The sequence below is a fragment of the Somniosus microcephalus genome, chromosome 6 (assembly GCF_052327205.1).
Source record: "Somniosus microcephalus isolate GS21.2 chromosome 6, FLI_Smic_1.0, whole genome shotgun sequence".
Lineage (NCBI taxonomy): Eukaryota > Metazoa > Chordata > Chondrichthyes > Squaliformes > Somniosidae > Somniosus > Somniosus microcephalus.
This window is the reverse complement of record NC_140992.1, coordinates 191,076,557-191,093,195: the sequence shown is the minus strand read 5'-3', so window position 1 is coordinate 191,093,195 and position 16,639 is coordinate 191,076,557. Positions and strand designations below refer to the sequence as shown.

General features: G+C 50.1%; 1 protein-coding gene across 3 annotated transcripts in view; it reads right to left on the bottom strand.

Annotated features, from left to right (window-relative positions):
* katnb1 (katanin p80 (WD repeat containing) subunit B 1) overlaps positions 1-16,639 on the bottom strand; it is a 47,186-nt gene that overhangs the window by 16,096 nt on the left and 14,451 nt on the right. For 2 of the 3 annotated variants that reach the window (XM_085991076.1, XM_085991074.1), the window contains exons 9-13: positions 15,987-16,174; positions 14,094-14,230; positions 13,117-13,167; positions 2,820-2,896; positions 1,106-1,225 (exon numbers count right to left, since the gene is read on the bottom strand). In XM_085991076.1, the coding sequence (XP_085847202.1) occupies positions 1,106-1,225; positions 2,820-2,896; positions 13,117-13,167; positions 14,094-14,230; positions 15,987-16,174 (573 nt within the window). The remainder of the gene's footprint in view (positions 1-1,105; positions 1,226-2,819; positions 2,897-13,116; positions 13,168-14,093; positions 14,231-15,986; positions 16,175-16,639) is intronic. The other variant, XM_085991075.1, reaches the window with a different exon arrangement.

Sequence of the window (16,639 nt, the reverse complement as noted above, 5' to 3'; positions counted from 1 at the left end):
GAAGGGAGCACGCTACCTTTAGTGTAGAGATCCAAACAGGAAGGGAGCACGCTGCCTTTAGTGTAGAGATCCAAACAGGTAGGGAGCACGCTGCCTTTAGTGTAGAGATCCAAACAGGAAGGGAGCACGCTGCCTTTAGTGTAGAGATCCAAACAGGAAGGGAGCACGCTGCCTTTAGTGTAGAGATCCAAACAGGAAGGGAGCACGCTGCCTTTAGTGTAGAGATCCAAACAGGTAGGGAGCACGCTGCCTTTAGTGTAGAGATCCAAACAGGAAGGGAGCAAGCTGCCTTTAGTGTAGAGATCCAAACAGGAAGGGAGCACGCTGCCTTTAGTGTAGAGATCCAAACAGGAAGGGAGCAAGCTGCCTTTAGTGTAGAGATCCAAACAGGTAGGGAGCAAGCTGCCTTTAGTGTAGAGATCCAAACAGGAAGGGAGCATGCTGCCTTTAGTGTAGAGATCCAAACAGGAAGGGAGCACGCTGCCTTTAGTGTAGAGATCCAAACAGGAAGGGAGCAAGCTGCCTTTAGTGTACAGATATAAACAGGTAGGGAGCACGCTGCCTTTAGTGTACAGATATAAACAGGTAGGGAGCACGCTGCCTTTAGTGTACAGATATAAACAGGTAGGGAGCACGCTGCCTTTAGTGTACAGATATAAACAGGTAGGGAGCACGCTGCCTTTAGTGTACAGATATAAACAGGAAGGGAGCACGCTGCCTTTAGTGTACAGATATAAACAGGTAGGGAGCACGCTGCCTTTAGTGTACAGATCCAAACAGGAAGGGAGCACGCTGCCTTTAGTGTACAGGTATAAACAGGAAGGGTGGGCAGTGCCAGCTGAGCTGAATTCTGTCCTCACTTGACCTCCACAAAAGGTGCCCTTGCCAGCAAGCGTTATTGGTACTGATTGGCAGCAGAAACTCTGGTTCATTTTCCACCCCTGCTGCCAAACAGAAACCGAAAGCTTGTGCAGAACAAAAGTAGAAACAATGAGAATTCAAATGCCCCATCCCTTCAATCCACTGCTGTGGAGAAAATACAACTGCAAAAAAAAAATTACATTAAATTACCCAAAGGGCAAATAAAACACTAAACACCACTTACTGGGAGAAAGTCTGCTACCTTCAACCCAATGGGCTCATTTTTAGCGATCGGGATTATCGGTGCTTCATGCCGGTTGATGGGAGTGGAAGCTGCTGCTGGAGGAAAGTTCAGCTGATCTGGCTGAAAGAGAATCAGACATGGGAATCAAAGCAACATTTTATGGGCTTTGCTTCTCACTATTTCCTTGATATATGTTTTGTCATCAGTTGTACATGAACATAAATATGATCAGCCAAAATGGATGTGTGTTGATTGGTACCATGTACTTGTACTATGCTGAACAGTGGAAAAAATATAGATGTGCATCCATCATTAAAACTGATATCAGAAATCGGATGAAGGACAGCAGTCTGGATGTTTCGAGAATTCTCACAAAGTACTGTCCTGAAAATTCAAGTATTCCTTCTTTTAGAATTGGTTTCAATCATCTTAATGCAGTTCAATCATTTCCAACTAAGATGTTACTGCATCTGTAACTGAAGGGACCTTTATGCAGTCAGTGGTTTGCTTAGAAATGTAATGCAAGCCTTTTCAGCTCCAAATCTTTAAACTGTTGAACTTGAAGACCCAGATGAAGAGTTGTGTAATGTTAGTAGCTCTGTGGGCCTTTTGCGGCATCACCATTTTCACAGACCTCAATCATGAATGGGAAATGTGTCAGTTCACCTCTCTGCCACCAAGTCTGAAATAGCTTCACTTTCTTTATAACAAACACACGTTGCCAAGTCAGATAACAACTTTATCTTTCCTTACAATGCCACATTTAATTTGTCCAGCTACAGCAAAGCGTCTGATAGAAAGGCCAAATCCAAAACCCACTGCGCTTCCGTCAATTCAGGCTATAGTTTGCCCTCTTCTTTCATGAATACTTTCAGAGGAACGAGCAATTAGAAAAATAACAAGCAATCACTTTTCCTTCAGAAGCCAGTGGATTGCACAGTGAAGGAGCAGGTCTGAAGGGAGATTTTTATTGAATTCCTCAATCTGATTTTTGAATTGCCTGTGATTGGGTGCATGGGTTTCAATGTAGCTCAGTTTCCAAAACAATCTTCGCAATGTGCTTCAAATCGAGGTGCTTTGACACTAGCTGTTCCCAATGAATGATGCAATGAAATGCCCAAAATTTGGGAAAGCTGTCATCAGTTTTACAAAGTCCCACTAACCCATTTACTGATCCTGATGTTGCTGGCACCTCACCTGCAGCAATGGCAGCAAGTTTCCGTGATAATATCTCAGCTTTTCGAATAGTAGACATCAGGAACTCCGTGATATCCACAACCTACGTACAATCTTTGGCGACACAATGTCAAGCAGTTCTCCCTTCACAGTACAGTTAGACATAATATGAATAAACACTGCTAGCAGAGGCTTGCCCTGAACATTACAAGATTCATCCTAAGTGGGCTTTAAATATGCTACTTCTGGATGCCTGATGTGTCATTCAATCGCACTACTTAGATCCAATTCACCATCTGTGAGACAAAAAATTCACAAGAAAGCAATATATCGGCAGCTGTTGGCACCCGTGCAACTACACTCCAGTAAGACGCGGAGCCCTTGGGAAACAAAAGAAAAAAAGCAAGATGATATATTGCTGGGATCATACATTTTGCACACTTACCAGCCTCTGGAACCATTAAATGACTAGTCTGGTAGAACTGGTTTTCAGGATATGATTAATGATAAAAGGTCTTTCACAGATTGCATTACTAACCTGTAATCTTTTCACTGCAGGAGAATGCATCTCTGTTGGAGGAGTCACTTTCTCAGCTTCCTTCGCCGAAATGGTATCTGCGCAAAATCCATTGTGTAACATTAACACAACATACACAAAGTCCAGCACTAAACAGATGAGCATTAAACACACGGGGAGAAATTCAGTTGGTTGCGCCTTAAGAGGGCGATAAGTGGGGCGCGAGCCGGCTAGTGCCCGGGCGCAGCGAGACCTGCGCCTCTCGTGAAATTGAGCGGACATTTAGCAGTGGCGCTAAACCGCAACGCCCGCTATGCTGCGAGCGCAGATCCTGACGTCATTTCATGGTACAACGCCCTTGGGGCGCCCCGAACCGGAAATTCAGTGGCGCCCCCTTCTTTCCGCCTGTCGCTCCCAGCGACTGGTTGACTGGAATGGTTCCCAGTCGCTGTGGGGGTGCTATTTAAAGGGGGCTCTTCCTGGCTTCTTTGTGGTAGCCATTTTTGGACCACTCCTTCTGTGAGAGAGAGAGAGAGAGATTTGCAGAGAGGCAAAGGGAGAGAGCTTTCTGCATTGAGTCAGCGCTCGCAGAGGTACTTTTGGCTTCTGACCAGAACTTTGTAGTTGGTTTGCTTTTTCACTGGCATAACCTTGAGTGGCCACATACTATGGGGGCTGCAATGGGTGGGAACGTTGGGCTTCTCCATTACATTGAGCGGGCACAGAGACGCCGAGAGAGAGTGCCAATCATGGCCAGACGGAGGAGGGCCAACAGGGGTCAGCACACGAGACCTTACCGTCCCAGGGTTTTCCGCCAACAGTTCTCATACCTCAACATGTCTGAGGAGCAGTGTTTTCGGAGGCTGCGATTCAGCAGGGAGGTGGTCACTGAGCTCTACCACCTGCTTCAGCCAGATCTGCAGCCTCAACTGAGGAGCAGGACGTCTCTGTCGGTGGCAGTGAAGGTCACAGTGGCTCTCAACTTCTATGCCACCAGCTCCTTTCAATCCGCTACTGGGGACATTGCCAATATCTCCCAGTTTGCGGTGCATTGCTGCATCCGTCAAGTCACGAATGCCCTCTTTAAAAGGCGACGTCAGTATATTTCCTTCCCCATGACCCCGGACAAGCAGCAAGAGCGCGCAATGGGATTTGCAAGAATAGCGGGCTTCCCCATGGTCCAGGACGTCATTGACTGCACGCATGTGGCTTTGCGGGCACCGCAAGAGAATGCCGAGGATTACTGCAACCGGAAGGGGTTCCATTCGTTGAACGTCCAGTTGGTGTGTGATAACAGACAGCTGATACTCGCTGTCAATGCCCGCTTTCCAGGCAGCAGCCACGACGCCTTCATCCTGCGCCAGACTTCTGTGGCAGACCTTTGAGGCCCCGGCTCACCCAGGAGGCTGGCTTCTCGGGGACAAAGGCTATCCTCTGTGCACCTGGCTGATGACCCCGCTCCGTTCGCCCAGCACCCCTGCTGAAGAACGATATAATGAGAGCCATCAAGCGACCAGGAACATCATTGAGCACACCATCGGCATGCTCAAGCAACGGTTCCGCTGTCTGGACCATTCCGGAGGAGCCCTTCAGTACTCACCTGAGCGAGTCTCCAATTTCGTTGTTGTGTGCTGCATGCTGCATAACCTGGCAATCCTCAGGACTCAGCCACTGCCACCAAACATTGGAGCACCAGCAGAGGAGGAGGAGGAGGAGCACCAAGACGGGAGGGAGGCACAAAGTGCAAGGGCCGTCCGTCAGCGGCTTATAGCAAGTCGGTTCTAGGCCCCCTCTGAGGGAATGGCTTCTGCCATTGAAAGAACATGAATGGAACCGTTCCGCAACCCCTAAGCCGGTCAAGGCAACAAATACTTCAAAGAGCAAACATGCACATTCTGAATAAAAACACTTCTTTACTTAACAAACTGTGTGTCCTTCCCGCATGACAAAGTAATAGAGAGAAACCCCAAAAAAAGCAGTCAGTCACATAACTGGCTCTCACAACCTGGAGACAATGAACAAAACAGTAACCAAAAAATGACCACGATCCTCGGCCTTCAATAAAACATTTAACAGCATTTTGCCACACTTCCTACTTTTTGCCCTTCGAGGGTGATCTTCGCTTGCGAGATTCGCCCCTTCCCACCCTGCAGCTCCTCTGCAGTGGGACCCCATTGGCTGCAGCAAGGCTGGGGGAAGGCTGCTGAGTGTCAGAAAGTGAGACTGCAGATGCCCTTGAGGGACGGCCTGGACCAGCTCTGGGCCTGGAGAGCCCAGCTGCTGACTGCTCCAACTCTGCATGGGCGGCAGCAGTCTGTCCTACAGGTGGTGGCAGCTGCAGTGGAGAAGTGACAGTGTTGGCAGCAGGAATGCTGTCATCCTGACAGAGGACAGCAACTCTCTGGTCGGACGACACACTGGCACTCCCACGGGGCAGCACTGCAGCATGCGGAGCAATCTGCTGAAGCACAGACTGCTGGCCTGCTGCGGCGCGGCGAGGGCCCCGGCGATTTGTGCCCGATCCAGCGAGGGTGGCAGCAGTCAGTGCTCGTGTGGCCTCAATCTGCGTCTGCATCAGACCAGCCACTGACTGCATTGCACCACTAAGCACTTGCGTGGCAGCCGCCTGTGCTGCGCCGACGTCCTGGACACTCCTTGCCTGTGCTGCGCCGAAGTCCTGGACACTCCTTGCCAGTGACGCAATGGATTCGGGCATCCTTACCACTGCAGCCATGAGCTGTGTGCCTGTGCTCCGCCTGGGCGCTCATTTCAGCGAGGAGCCGCACCTCTTCTGCGCTCACTGTAGCAGGACTCGAGGCCAGACTCTCCCTCTGGGGAGAAGGCTGCCGAGCTTCCCTATTCCCCCCCGCGTTACTGCAGCCCACTGGGCCCCGGAGCTTCATCCTCCTCAGACCATTCCCCCCTGCTCCCCTCCAGGGAAGACATGTCCCCATTATGGCCATGGGCTGCCTCGGCTGAGGGTGGCACTGATGGTCCGGCTTCCTCCTCGTCGTCGCCTTCAGAGTCACTCACAGTGGCAGCTTGAGGGCCCGCCTCCTCACCTGGCGAATCAGCATCTGAAAGCAGGGAGGTACAAGAGTGGCTTTAGCGTGAGGACAGGGTGGCAGCGAGGGAGGCATGAGTGCTGCAATGTACTGTATTGGTTCGATAGTGGCAAAGGATGCTGGTGTGAGGCACAAGTGGAAGGAGAGAGGTCAAAAAGGTGATGACCTTACCATTGCTGTCCAGAACGGGGTCGGCATCTCCAGTGGCGATGGGGCCAATCATCCGGCCTGCCATAATCCGCTGGACTCGTTGCTCCAGATCGGTGAGGGTTTGAAGGTGAGGCCGGCCTCCCCCGGCCCGTTGCTGCTGCCTCCTGTTATCGGCCAGCTTGCCCTGCAAGAGAAAGGACGGGCTCTGAGTACAGTGTGAAGCCCTGATCTTGGCTGCACTGCCTCCCATGATGGAATAGTCCTTACAGTGTGATGCCCTGATCTTGGCTGCACTGCCTCCCATGGTGGATGATGTGCCTTCAATAACTCAAAGACAAGGAGTTTAAAGGATTCAACTAAGGCTTTTAATCACTAAGAACATTGCAGCATTACAGGTCTTCCCACATCGGGTTCATCTGGTAGGAATGACTCATACAGCTCTCGAGACCTTTATATGGCAAAAGACAGGGGCGTAGCCAATACACACAATAGGAACAAAAGGGGGCGGTTCGCACAATACAAGCAGGTAAAACACACAGGTAAAACACATGGGCTGATGAAGGCATATATTTCATCACATTCACCCCTTCTACAGATTTAGTCTGTCCGGGGGTGTGATAGTCCTTCCTGAACGTCGCAACAGTACCTCGGGTTCCGACCGGGGGTCCGTGGTGCCCTCCTGGGCATACCCATGTGCTGGGGGTGTTGCAGGTACTGCTGGGGGTGGTGAGGATACCTCTGGGGATGGTGGAGGTTCTTCTGGGGGTGGTGGTGATGGGTCGTCGTCGTCGCTTCCTGCCGAGGCGAGGTCCTTTATGGACACGGTGTCTTCACGCCCGTCGGCGTGCTTGACGTACGCGTACTGTGGGTTTGCGTGGAGTAGGTGTACTGCCTCCACGAGGGGATCCGTTTTGTGGCCCCTCACATGCTTCCGTAACAGGACTGTCCCTGGGGTGGAGAGCCACGAGGGTAGGGATACTCCGGAGGTTGATTTGCAGGGAAAAACAAACATCTTCTCGTGAGGAGTGGCGTTAGTAGCAGTACACAGTAGCGACCTTATCGAGTGGAGTACTTCTGGGAGGACCTCCTGCCAGCGGGAGGTGGGGAGGCCTTTAGACCTTAGTGCTAAGGTGACCGCCTTCCACACTGTCGCGTTCTCCCTCTCCACTTGCCCATTACCCCGGGGGTTATAACTAGTGGTCCGACTCGTGGCTATCCCCTTTGACAGCAGGTATTGACGCAGTTCATCGCTCATGAACGACGCCCCCCTGTCAGTGTGGATGTAGTTGGGCATGCCGAACGTGCAGAACAGGTTGCCGAGGCACTTGATGACCGTGGCACTGGTCATATCTGGGCAGGGGTAGGCGAATGGGAAGCGGGAGTATTCGTCCACAATGTTGAGAAAGTACACATTGCGGTCGGTGGAGGGGAGTGGTCCCTTGAAATCTAAGCTCAGGCGCTCGAATGGCCGTGTAGCTTTGATCAGGTGGGCTCGGTCGGGCCTGAAAAAACGGGGCTTGCATTCCGCACAAGTGCGGCAGTCCCTGGTCATAGACCGGACCTCCTCGATGGAATAGGGCAGGTTACGGGATTTTATAAAGTGGAATAGCCGGGTGACCCCCGGGTGGCAGAGGCCATTGTGGAGGCCCTGTAGCCTGTCTCCCTGGATGCTGGCACACATCCCTCGTGATAGGGCGTCGGGGGATTCGTTGAGGGCCCCCGGCCTATATATTATGTCGTACTCAAACGTGGAGAGTTCGATCCGCCACCTGAGAATTTTGTCGTTCTTGATCTTCCCCCTCTGTTTGTTGTTAAACATGAAGGCTACCGACCGCTGGTCGGTAAGCAGGGTGAAGCGTTTGCCGGCTAGGTAGTGCCTCCAGTGCCGCACTGCCTCCACTATGGCCTGGGCCTCCTTCTCTACCGAGGAGTGCCTGATCTCGGGCCCTTGGAGGGTTCTTGAGAAAAAGGCTACGGGCCGCCCATCCTGGTTGAGGGTGGCTGCTAAAGCGAAGTCGGACGCATCGCTTTCGACCTGGAAAGGGATGTTTTCGTCCACTGCCCGCAGCGCGGCCTTCTCAATGTCGTGTTTAATGCTGTTGAAGGCGGCGTGGGCCTCGGCCGTGAGCGGGAAGGACGTTGATTTCAGGAGGGGACGGGCCTTGTCGGAATAATTGGGGACCCATTGGGCGTAATAGGAGAAGAACCCCAGGCACCTTTTCAGGGCCTTGGGGGTGTTTGGTAGGGGTAGCTCCCGTAGGGGGCGCAATTGGTCGGGGTCCGGACCGATTTCCCCGTTTTCCACCACGCAGCCCAGGATACAGAGGCGCGTGGTGCTAAAGACACACTTATCCTCGTTGTAGGTGAGATTGAGTCTGAGGGCGGTTTTCAGAAATCTCGCGAGGTTCGAGTCGTGGTCTTGCTGGTCGTGGCCGCAGATGGTGACGTTGTCTAGGTATGGGTAGGTGGCTGTTAACTGGTTCTCATCGACCATGCGGTCCATCTCCCGCTGGAAGACCGAGACCCCATTCGTTACCCCAAAGGGGACTCTGAGGAAGTGGTAGAGATGTCCGTTCACCTCGAAGGCGGTGTATGGACGGTCCTCCGGCCTAATAGGGAGCTGGTGGTATGCCGATTTTAGGTCGATGGTGGAAAACACCCGGTATTGCACGATTTGGTTAACCATATCCGCTATGCGGGGCAGAGGTTAGGCGTCTAGCTGGGTGTATAGATTAACCGTCCGGCTATAATCTATCACCATCCGCTTCTTTTCGCTACCCTTAACTCCTACTACCTGGGCGCGCCACGGGCTGGTACTGCATTCGATGATACCCTCCCGCTTGAGTCTTTCTACTTCCGACGCAATGAACCGTCTGTCCTCCCAGCTGTACCGCCTACTCTTGGTCGCTATGGGTCGACAGTTGGGTGCGAGGTTGGCGAACAGAGAGGGCGGCTTGACCTTCAGGGTAGCCAGACCGCACACTGTGAGGGGCGGCTGGGACCCACCGTAGGTAAGCGTGATACTTTGGTGGTGGCACTGGAAGTCCAGACCCAAGATCACGCTCACACAGAGATCTGGCATTATCAATAGTTTAAAATCTCTGTAATCATTGCCTTTTACCGACAACATAACCGCGCAGAAACCTGTAATTTTTGAGGTATGAGTCTTATCGGCCATGGCGATTTTGCCCTGTGTGGGGACTATCGTTAGTGAAAGTCGTTTTACCAGGCTAGGATGAATAAAGCTTTCGGTGCTCCCACAGTCAATCAAGTATTTAACCTTGTTCCCGTTTACCTCTATGTCCATCATCGATTTAGACAACGGATGCGGCCTGGATTGATCCACTGTGATCGAGGCCACCAGTGGGTCCTGGAGGTCCGTGTAGTCGGGGCAAGATGGTGGACTCCATGAGGGTGGACAAGATGGCTTCCAAGATGGCCGCTCCCACGGCGGTGGAGGAGTTGGAGGCGGGGTTCCCTCTGCAGACTTTGCTGAAATGTCCTTTCTTCCCGCATTTAAAACAGGTGGTGCCCTTCGCTGGGCACAGATGCCTGGAGTGTTTGTCCTGGCCGCAGAAGTAGCATTTCGGGCCCCGATGCATCGCGGCAGTAGTGGGGCTCCTGGGTGGAGGCTGGGGCTCCGATGGTGCTGGGCTGGCCTGAGACCTGGGAGGTGAAGATGGTTTCCAAGATGGCGGCCCCCACGGCGCGCACGAGGCGGAGTGGGCCGCTTGGCCTGGGGAACAGGATTCAGAGTTCTTCTGGGCCATATCCAGCGATCGCGCTATGTCTATAGCCTGTTTTAAGTCCAGTCCCTCCTTTTCAAACAGTTTCTGCCGAATGTAATTTGAACTGAGGCCCGCAATAAGGGAGTCTCGAATCAGCTCCTCCGTGTACACGATGGCAGACACGGCCTTACAGTTACAGTCTCTGCCCAGTACTTTTAGGCTTAGTATAAAGTCCTCTAGTGATTCACCATGCCGCTGCGTGCGAGTAGTCAGAAGATGCCTGGCGTACACCTCGTTTATTGGCCGCAGGTAGTGGGCCTTCAGAATGGTGCAGGCATCCCCGTAGCTGGTGGCATCTTGGATGAGAGGGGAGACCCGATGGCTCACCCAGTTTTGCAGGATTCCCAGTCTCATGTCTCCGGTAGCGGTTGCGGCTGCTATGGTGGTGGATGAGTTTGCAATGAAAAATTCAAAGCATTGGAACCAGTGTCCGAACTGTGTGGCTGCGTCTGAGGCATGGGGGTCCAGATCCAAGCGCTCTGGTTTCAGGAGTCGATCCATCCTGGTGTTTTAGTGATTACAATTGATGTGCCTTCAATAACTCAAAGACAAGGGCCTAGAAATTGAGTTGACGCCGCGCCAGGGCTTTAGCGCCGGAAATTTAGCGCCGGCGCTAATTCCCTTGCGCGCGCCAAAAATTCAGTAGCGCCGCGCCCAGACGGCTGCCGGCGCTACTGGCGGGCGTGAGCGCCTCCCAATGGGCGCTGAGTGCCGAATTGCGGCGCTAATCCGGCGCTGCGGCACCCGATGCGGTGCGGCAGGCTGGGGAAGTGCAGGCCTCCTCCTTCAGTTAAGGAGGAGCTGCCTGCACCCGCCCGCTGTCCGTTCAAATATTGAAAAAATGAGCCCGGCACCTCGGACAAGTGCCGGGCTTGCAGGCCAGACGCATCTGTTCCGCGGGGGGGGGGGGGTGGAGGAGTCCGGGGAGGGAGGTGCGGCCAGGCAGCCGACGGGAAAGCGGCCGGCCGCCGCGCGACCTTAATGCGCCGGCGCAAACTCGGGGAAGACTCGGTTGCCAGAGTCTTAGTTGCGGCTGCCACGGGCGAGGCGGCCGCAACTGAATTTCGGCGCTGGGGCCCGTCGTCATGGCAACCGGGACGCTGCGCACACCGATGACGTCATCGGTGCCGGCGCAGCGCTACCGGTCTACCGCGGCGTAAGGGCCCCAGGCAATTTCGGCGCCGGCGCCAAATGCAGCGCTAGGCCCTCTAGCGCCGCAAAATCGGCGCTAAGGGCACTCAATTTCTAGGCCAAGGAGTTTAAAGGATTCAACTAAGGCTTTTAATCACTAAGAACATTGCAGCATTACAGGTCTTCCCACATCGGGTTCGTCTGGTAGGAATGACTCATACAGCTCTCGAGACCTTTATATGGCAAAAGACAGGGGCGTAGCCAATACACACAATCGGAACAAAAGGGGGCGGTTCGCACAATACAAGCAGGTAAAACACACAGGTAAAACACATGGGCTGATGAAGGCATATATTTCATCACATTGGAATAGCCCTTACAGTGTGTAAAGTGCTGAATGTGCGTGTGAGTTTCATGAAAGGCCCATAGGTGTTGGATGAGGGCTGGGCATTGGGGCTTTCAGGGCCCTTTGGCCATAAAGTCAGGTGGACATGCAGGGATGAAGAGGATTCTGAAAAGGGCACTCACCCTGACGACCCAAGTGAGGTAGTTGAACTTCTTCCTGCATTGCATAAGAACGTAAGAAATAGGAGCAGGAATAGGCCACTTGGCCCCTCGAGCCTGCTCCGCCATTCAATAAGATCATGGCTGATCTTGGGCTCAAAGCCACTTCCCTGCCTGCTCCCCATAACCCTTCACTCCCTTATCTTGCAAAAATCTGTCTATCTCCACCTTAAATGTATTTAATGACCCAGCCTCCACGGCTCTCTGGGGCAGAGAATTCCACAGATTTACGACCCTCAGAGAAGAAATTGCTCCTCATCTCCCTTTATTCTGAAACTATGCCTCCGGGTTCTAGATTTCCCTACGAGGGGAAACATCCTTTCTGCATCTACCTTGTCGAGCCCCCTCAGTATCTTATATCTTTGCATAGGGGTCCTAGGCACCATGCTGCTGGAGGTCACTCTGTGAGCCACCTCCCTCTAAGCTTTGCGATAGTCGTTGGGCAGCAGCCTCCTGCCACTGTCCGGGAACAGGATAGATCGCCTGCGCTCCACCGCGCCAACCAGAACCTGCAAGGCCCCCTCGCTGAACCGCTGCGCTCGCTCCCTGGCCCTCTCCATGGTCCTAGGCGTAAGAATGTGGCAGCAGGTCTGTCCAGGCCGAGAAGCAGGGCTCCGATGCGCAGGGTGTGGCTGCAATCCAAGATCGAACGTCCCCTTTAAGAGCTGACCGGCGCCAGCGTGTCTGCGTGCAATCGCTAACTGGCTGCACCTGCGCTGCGCCCGCCCTTGGTGGTAGCGCCTCGCTTCTCCGGCTTAGCGCCTTAAGACAGTTGTGCAGTGCCTGTTTTAGCGCTCCAAGCACCTCCTGGGGCGAAGCAAGTCAATTTACCAGTAGGTGGCGATAATTTGCGCTGGGCGCAAAATTTCGGGCCCGGTCGATACTTACGCCCCAAACGGGGCGATACTGATTTCTCCCCCACAGTCCACTGTGCACAAATAAAATTACTCCATGCATCTGTATGCAGCATATTCAGAGAAGCACAGCTTAACATTTGCTGTTCTTTGGTTATTTAGCATCTGCCCAGAGTGAGAAGGTGGGGAAGTAAAGAGTTCAAAGAACTATATGGAAGAAAGGAAGTTCATTCTTTTCACTGGAACAGACAAGTAGGGATGGGAGAAATATGACTTTAAAAAAAAAAAAATTGGAATCAATCAGGTTCACATGGAAAAACATTTCTGCTAAACTATGACAAAAGGCCAGGATTGTAAACAAAGGAAACTTTGAATTGAAACAGAACTTGAGTAGCAACTTTACTTAAATTAATTTATGTAGTAAACTGCCATCTAGTGTGGTGAATGGAAATGTACTCAGTGCATTTCATAAAGAAATCAATGGACTTCCTAATTTAACTGTGAGTAAAAAAGGATGTGGCTTTGCCCAAAGGCAGCAAAGAGATGAAAATGGGCTGATCAAATTGACCTGAAACAGAACAAGTTATGACGTACTAACCGCCTGCAGCCAAAAGCTAGATCAATACAGCTGGGAACAGGAACAGCCACATCTCCTTAGGAAGGAGGTTGGATGCAGTGGCCTGGACATCTGCACTAAAGTTCAACACAGATGTAAATCATACACACACACAGAAAGAAAAAAAAAAGTGTTCCAAAAGAGGCTTACCATCTTCTGGGGGAGCAGGGAAGGGATCGGTCCTCCGAGGTGGAGTCCGAGCTGTCACAAAAACACACCAATAAGAGAAGGCAACAACATTTCACGTTATATTTTCAAATACGTTACCCTCAATTTAATAAGAGAACTGCTTATATATTAAAAAGACACTCCATTTTTTTAAAAACTTACACTTAACATTGAAGAGCTCCTAACATTCATTTTAATACAACTGTGTGCCCCTAAAACAACTGTTCCTGCTACCAGGACTACACAGCATTTTTAGGTCTATTTGCATCCCATCACTCTGGGCTATTCAGGCAGCAGTATGCTGGTGTGTGTCTGGACAGAATGCATAGCCAGATTCTGTAATGCAAATGCAGTTCAAAGGGTTTCAGATGAAGTTAAGCTGGTTTGGCACAAACACTTCACTGCAATGATCAGTGGAAAGGAACATGACAACCATAATGGCAGATGCAGAGATAGGATTGTGGGATTTCCCTGCTCTCTGCCCGTCAATTTCAACTGCAGTGCACTTACAAAATTACAAAAAAAACCTTCCCAAATATGGTTCAAGTGAGATACTCTGTAGGTTAAAAAAAACCTGAACTTCAGAAATAAGGGTGCATGATATTTTCATGGGATGTGAACTTGCAAGAGTTTATCACCAACGTGCTCATTTTAAACGCCCCTATGAATCAAAGAAAGATCTGAGACCTTAGAAATTGTAAGTATATTTAGTTATAAAATACCACTTGATTTTTACTCCGATCATAAAACCAATAAACTAACTGATGACCTTGGAAGGAGATGTTTCAGTAATTATCATCTCCCAGGAATGCCAGCATTTCCAAAATGGACAGATTCCACAAATTCTCACATCCTGAGCATGGTTATTCACTGGAGTGATTTTACTGACTCCATAAAATTCTTTGCATCCCAAGTGTGATCAGTACAGGCAGAAATACAGAGAAAGGAGTCTTACTGACCAATGGCATTTTGTGGCTGAAAGATCTCCTTGTATTCCTCTGGGTTTCGAATTTCTGCGGTTGACTCCTTGTCGTCCTTCTCCTCCTCCCCGCTCAGGATGCGCCCTTCACTCTCTGGCTCCTCTTTCACTTTACTACTGAAACAACAGTTCGCATTTGTTTATCTGGGGGTGGGGAAATAGCTACACTAGATCAACTAGAGAAAAAGTGCCTAAAACAGCTGGAGATGGTCCCACTCCAAAGCACTAGGGCCCATTGCCCACGTGTACCTGATACCGAGGGGCCTGAAATATCAAATGGGTCTGTTGCCCTAGCGATTTGATGAGATAATCAAAATCTCCCAGTGTTTAAAGTAGGATTTTAGTGAAGTACAAAACGTGGGCACGTTAACATTTTTATGCACTTGCTCTGTAGACTTGTTTTTGGCCACTAGCATATCAGTAAAACACAATGGCAACTAAATGAAACTTTTGTATTGTGCCCACTTGAATTGTGAAAAACACCCAGCAGCTTGGAGAGAGCATCTCGAGGTACTTAATACCAAGTTGGTTACAGGACTGTCACTGGTGATAGTGGAAGAAAGCAAATTGAGGTGCTTAATGGGGGAGTATCTCCAAAGCAGCCTACTGGCACAGTGAATACTTTCCCCTATAGTGTATTGGTATCAATATGTTCAAATCAGATGACCTGTTTTCACATTCTATGTTGGGCTAATGGATTCCCCCAGAATAATGGAGGAGATAGAGACTCACGTAGACCACTTTTTTGAGGGGGTGGGGGGGGGGGGGGGGAAAGAGAAGAGTAAGATAGAGGGGGGGGGGTAGCAAAGGCTAGCCTTAGACATACATTGTCATTTCATGCAGCACAATATGCATATAATAGTCTATCACACAGTAAAACTTAAGTCAATAAAGCATGTTTTGTTAGAATCCAATACAATAAGACATAGATAACAAGATTAAATGCAAGATTTAGGACAAAGAGTAAAAACATTTGTAAAAACAGAGGGTTATGAGAAATGTTCCCGGTGAGCTGTGCTTTGTCCTGAGCAGCCTGTTTCTTTTAAAGCACGGTCCCTTTAAATTTCTGCGCACGCGCGGTATTTAAGTTGTAAAAGCTGGTGAGCGGCCTACATGGGACCTTTCCCATTACTGCACGGCTGCGCAGCTTAGACGGAGTATTGGTTGTGAGGCTGTGAATTGCACTACTAGAGTTAGTGATTGAAGCAGAGACCATGTCAACTTGTAAGAATAAGTTGGATAAGTGGTTGAAGGAAAAAAAATAAAGGGATGAGAACAGGATAGGCACAAGGGATCAAGACAACACTGATTGGTTGGGCCAAATGACCTTTTTCTGTGTTGTAATTTCCATGTAATAAGCAAGTGCTTACCATGGCAAATTACTTTCATATGCAGAAATTTCAGGGCAATTGTGAACAAGCTGATTAAGAGGGGATACCCTTGAGAAACAGCGAGAGGATTAACGAAAGAAATAAAAGTGCTATGGAGTGCTAGAGAAGTGCTAAACTCAATTCCAAATGAACCGGCTTGTAATCTGCTTCAGATGCTGCTCTTGGTCCCAAGGTTGTGACGATGGAAATCTCATCAGACACGAGACTATTTCTGAAATGGTCAATGTTCCCTGCATGGGAGGGGGGCATGCGAAGAGGGCAGAAATAAATATTCAAAGTAGCTCTCCTTTTGCCCAATATGATGAAAGTGCTTTTGGTCCTCGAGGAGCTTGGACAAAGCCAAACCAATGCCTGGTAAATCACAATTGTACAGAAACTGCAAATAAAGCAATGAAAAGAAAGGAAATGTTTACAGTCGATCAACGCAGAGTTGAAAGGATCAGGAGCTCCTCTTTGCTCTAACTAAATATAAACTGCTGTACCTTTGTGGCCTGCTGCAGGTGGTTAGTGGCCGCTCGTAGTTGCGCCTGAGTGCAGCTCCTTTCGTCACTGGCAGATTGAACAGCTTTTCGTCCTCAACTACGCCCTGGACAATAGAACCAGTCTTCTTCACACGATTCAGATCCACCACAAATGTCGAGACAGTCACCTGACTGAACGAAGCTCCGATCTATTATATAAACAAAGCACCAACGAGGGATTTGAAATAGCACTTTGAGGTGAACAGTAAAGGATGTCTGCCCCTCTTGTGCTGAACAGGCAACGCATTTGTTCAAACAGAGCAAAGTTGTGTAAGATACCAAGTCTGTCACATGCAATCCAGTAGAAAAATCAGATTCCATTCATTTTAGAAAATTAAATATTATCTACCAGTCATTTATTTCATCCTATGGCACACAAGCAGCTTGGTTTATCAGGAACATGATAATTTTTTTAAATGAGTTTCTAGGATGTTGGATGATAATTTAGGGTATTGAGTACACAGAGGTCAGTCCAATCGACAAGGCACAATTCAGAGCTTTAAACCAGGACAAATCACCCACACAGAATACTACACCATCGAGCAACTTCACCAATGGGAACATGCAGGACAGTAGGCAGCGGCAAGATGTTGAAGACAGTAATTTAATTGAAC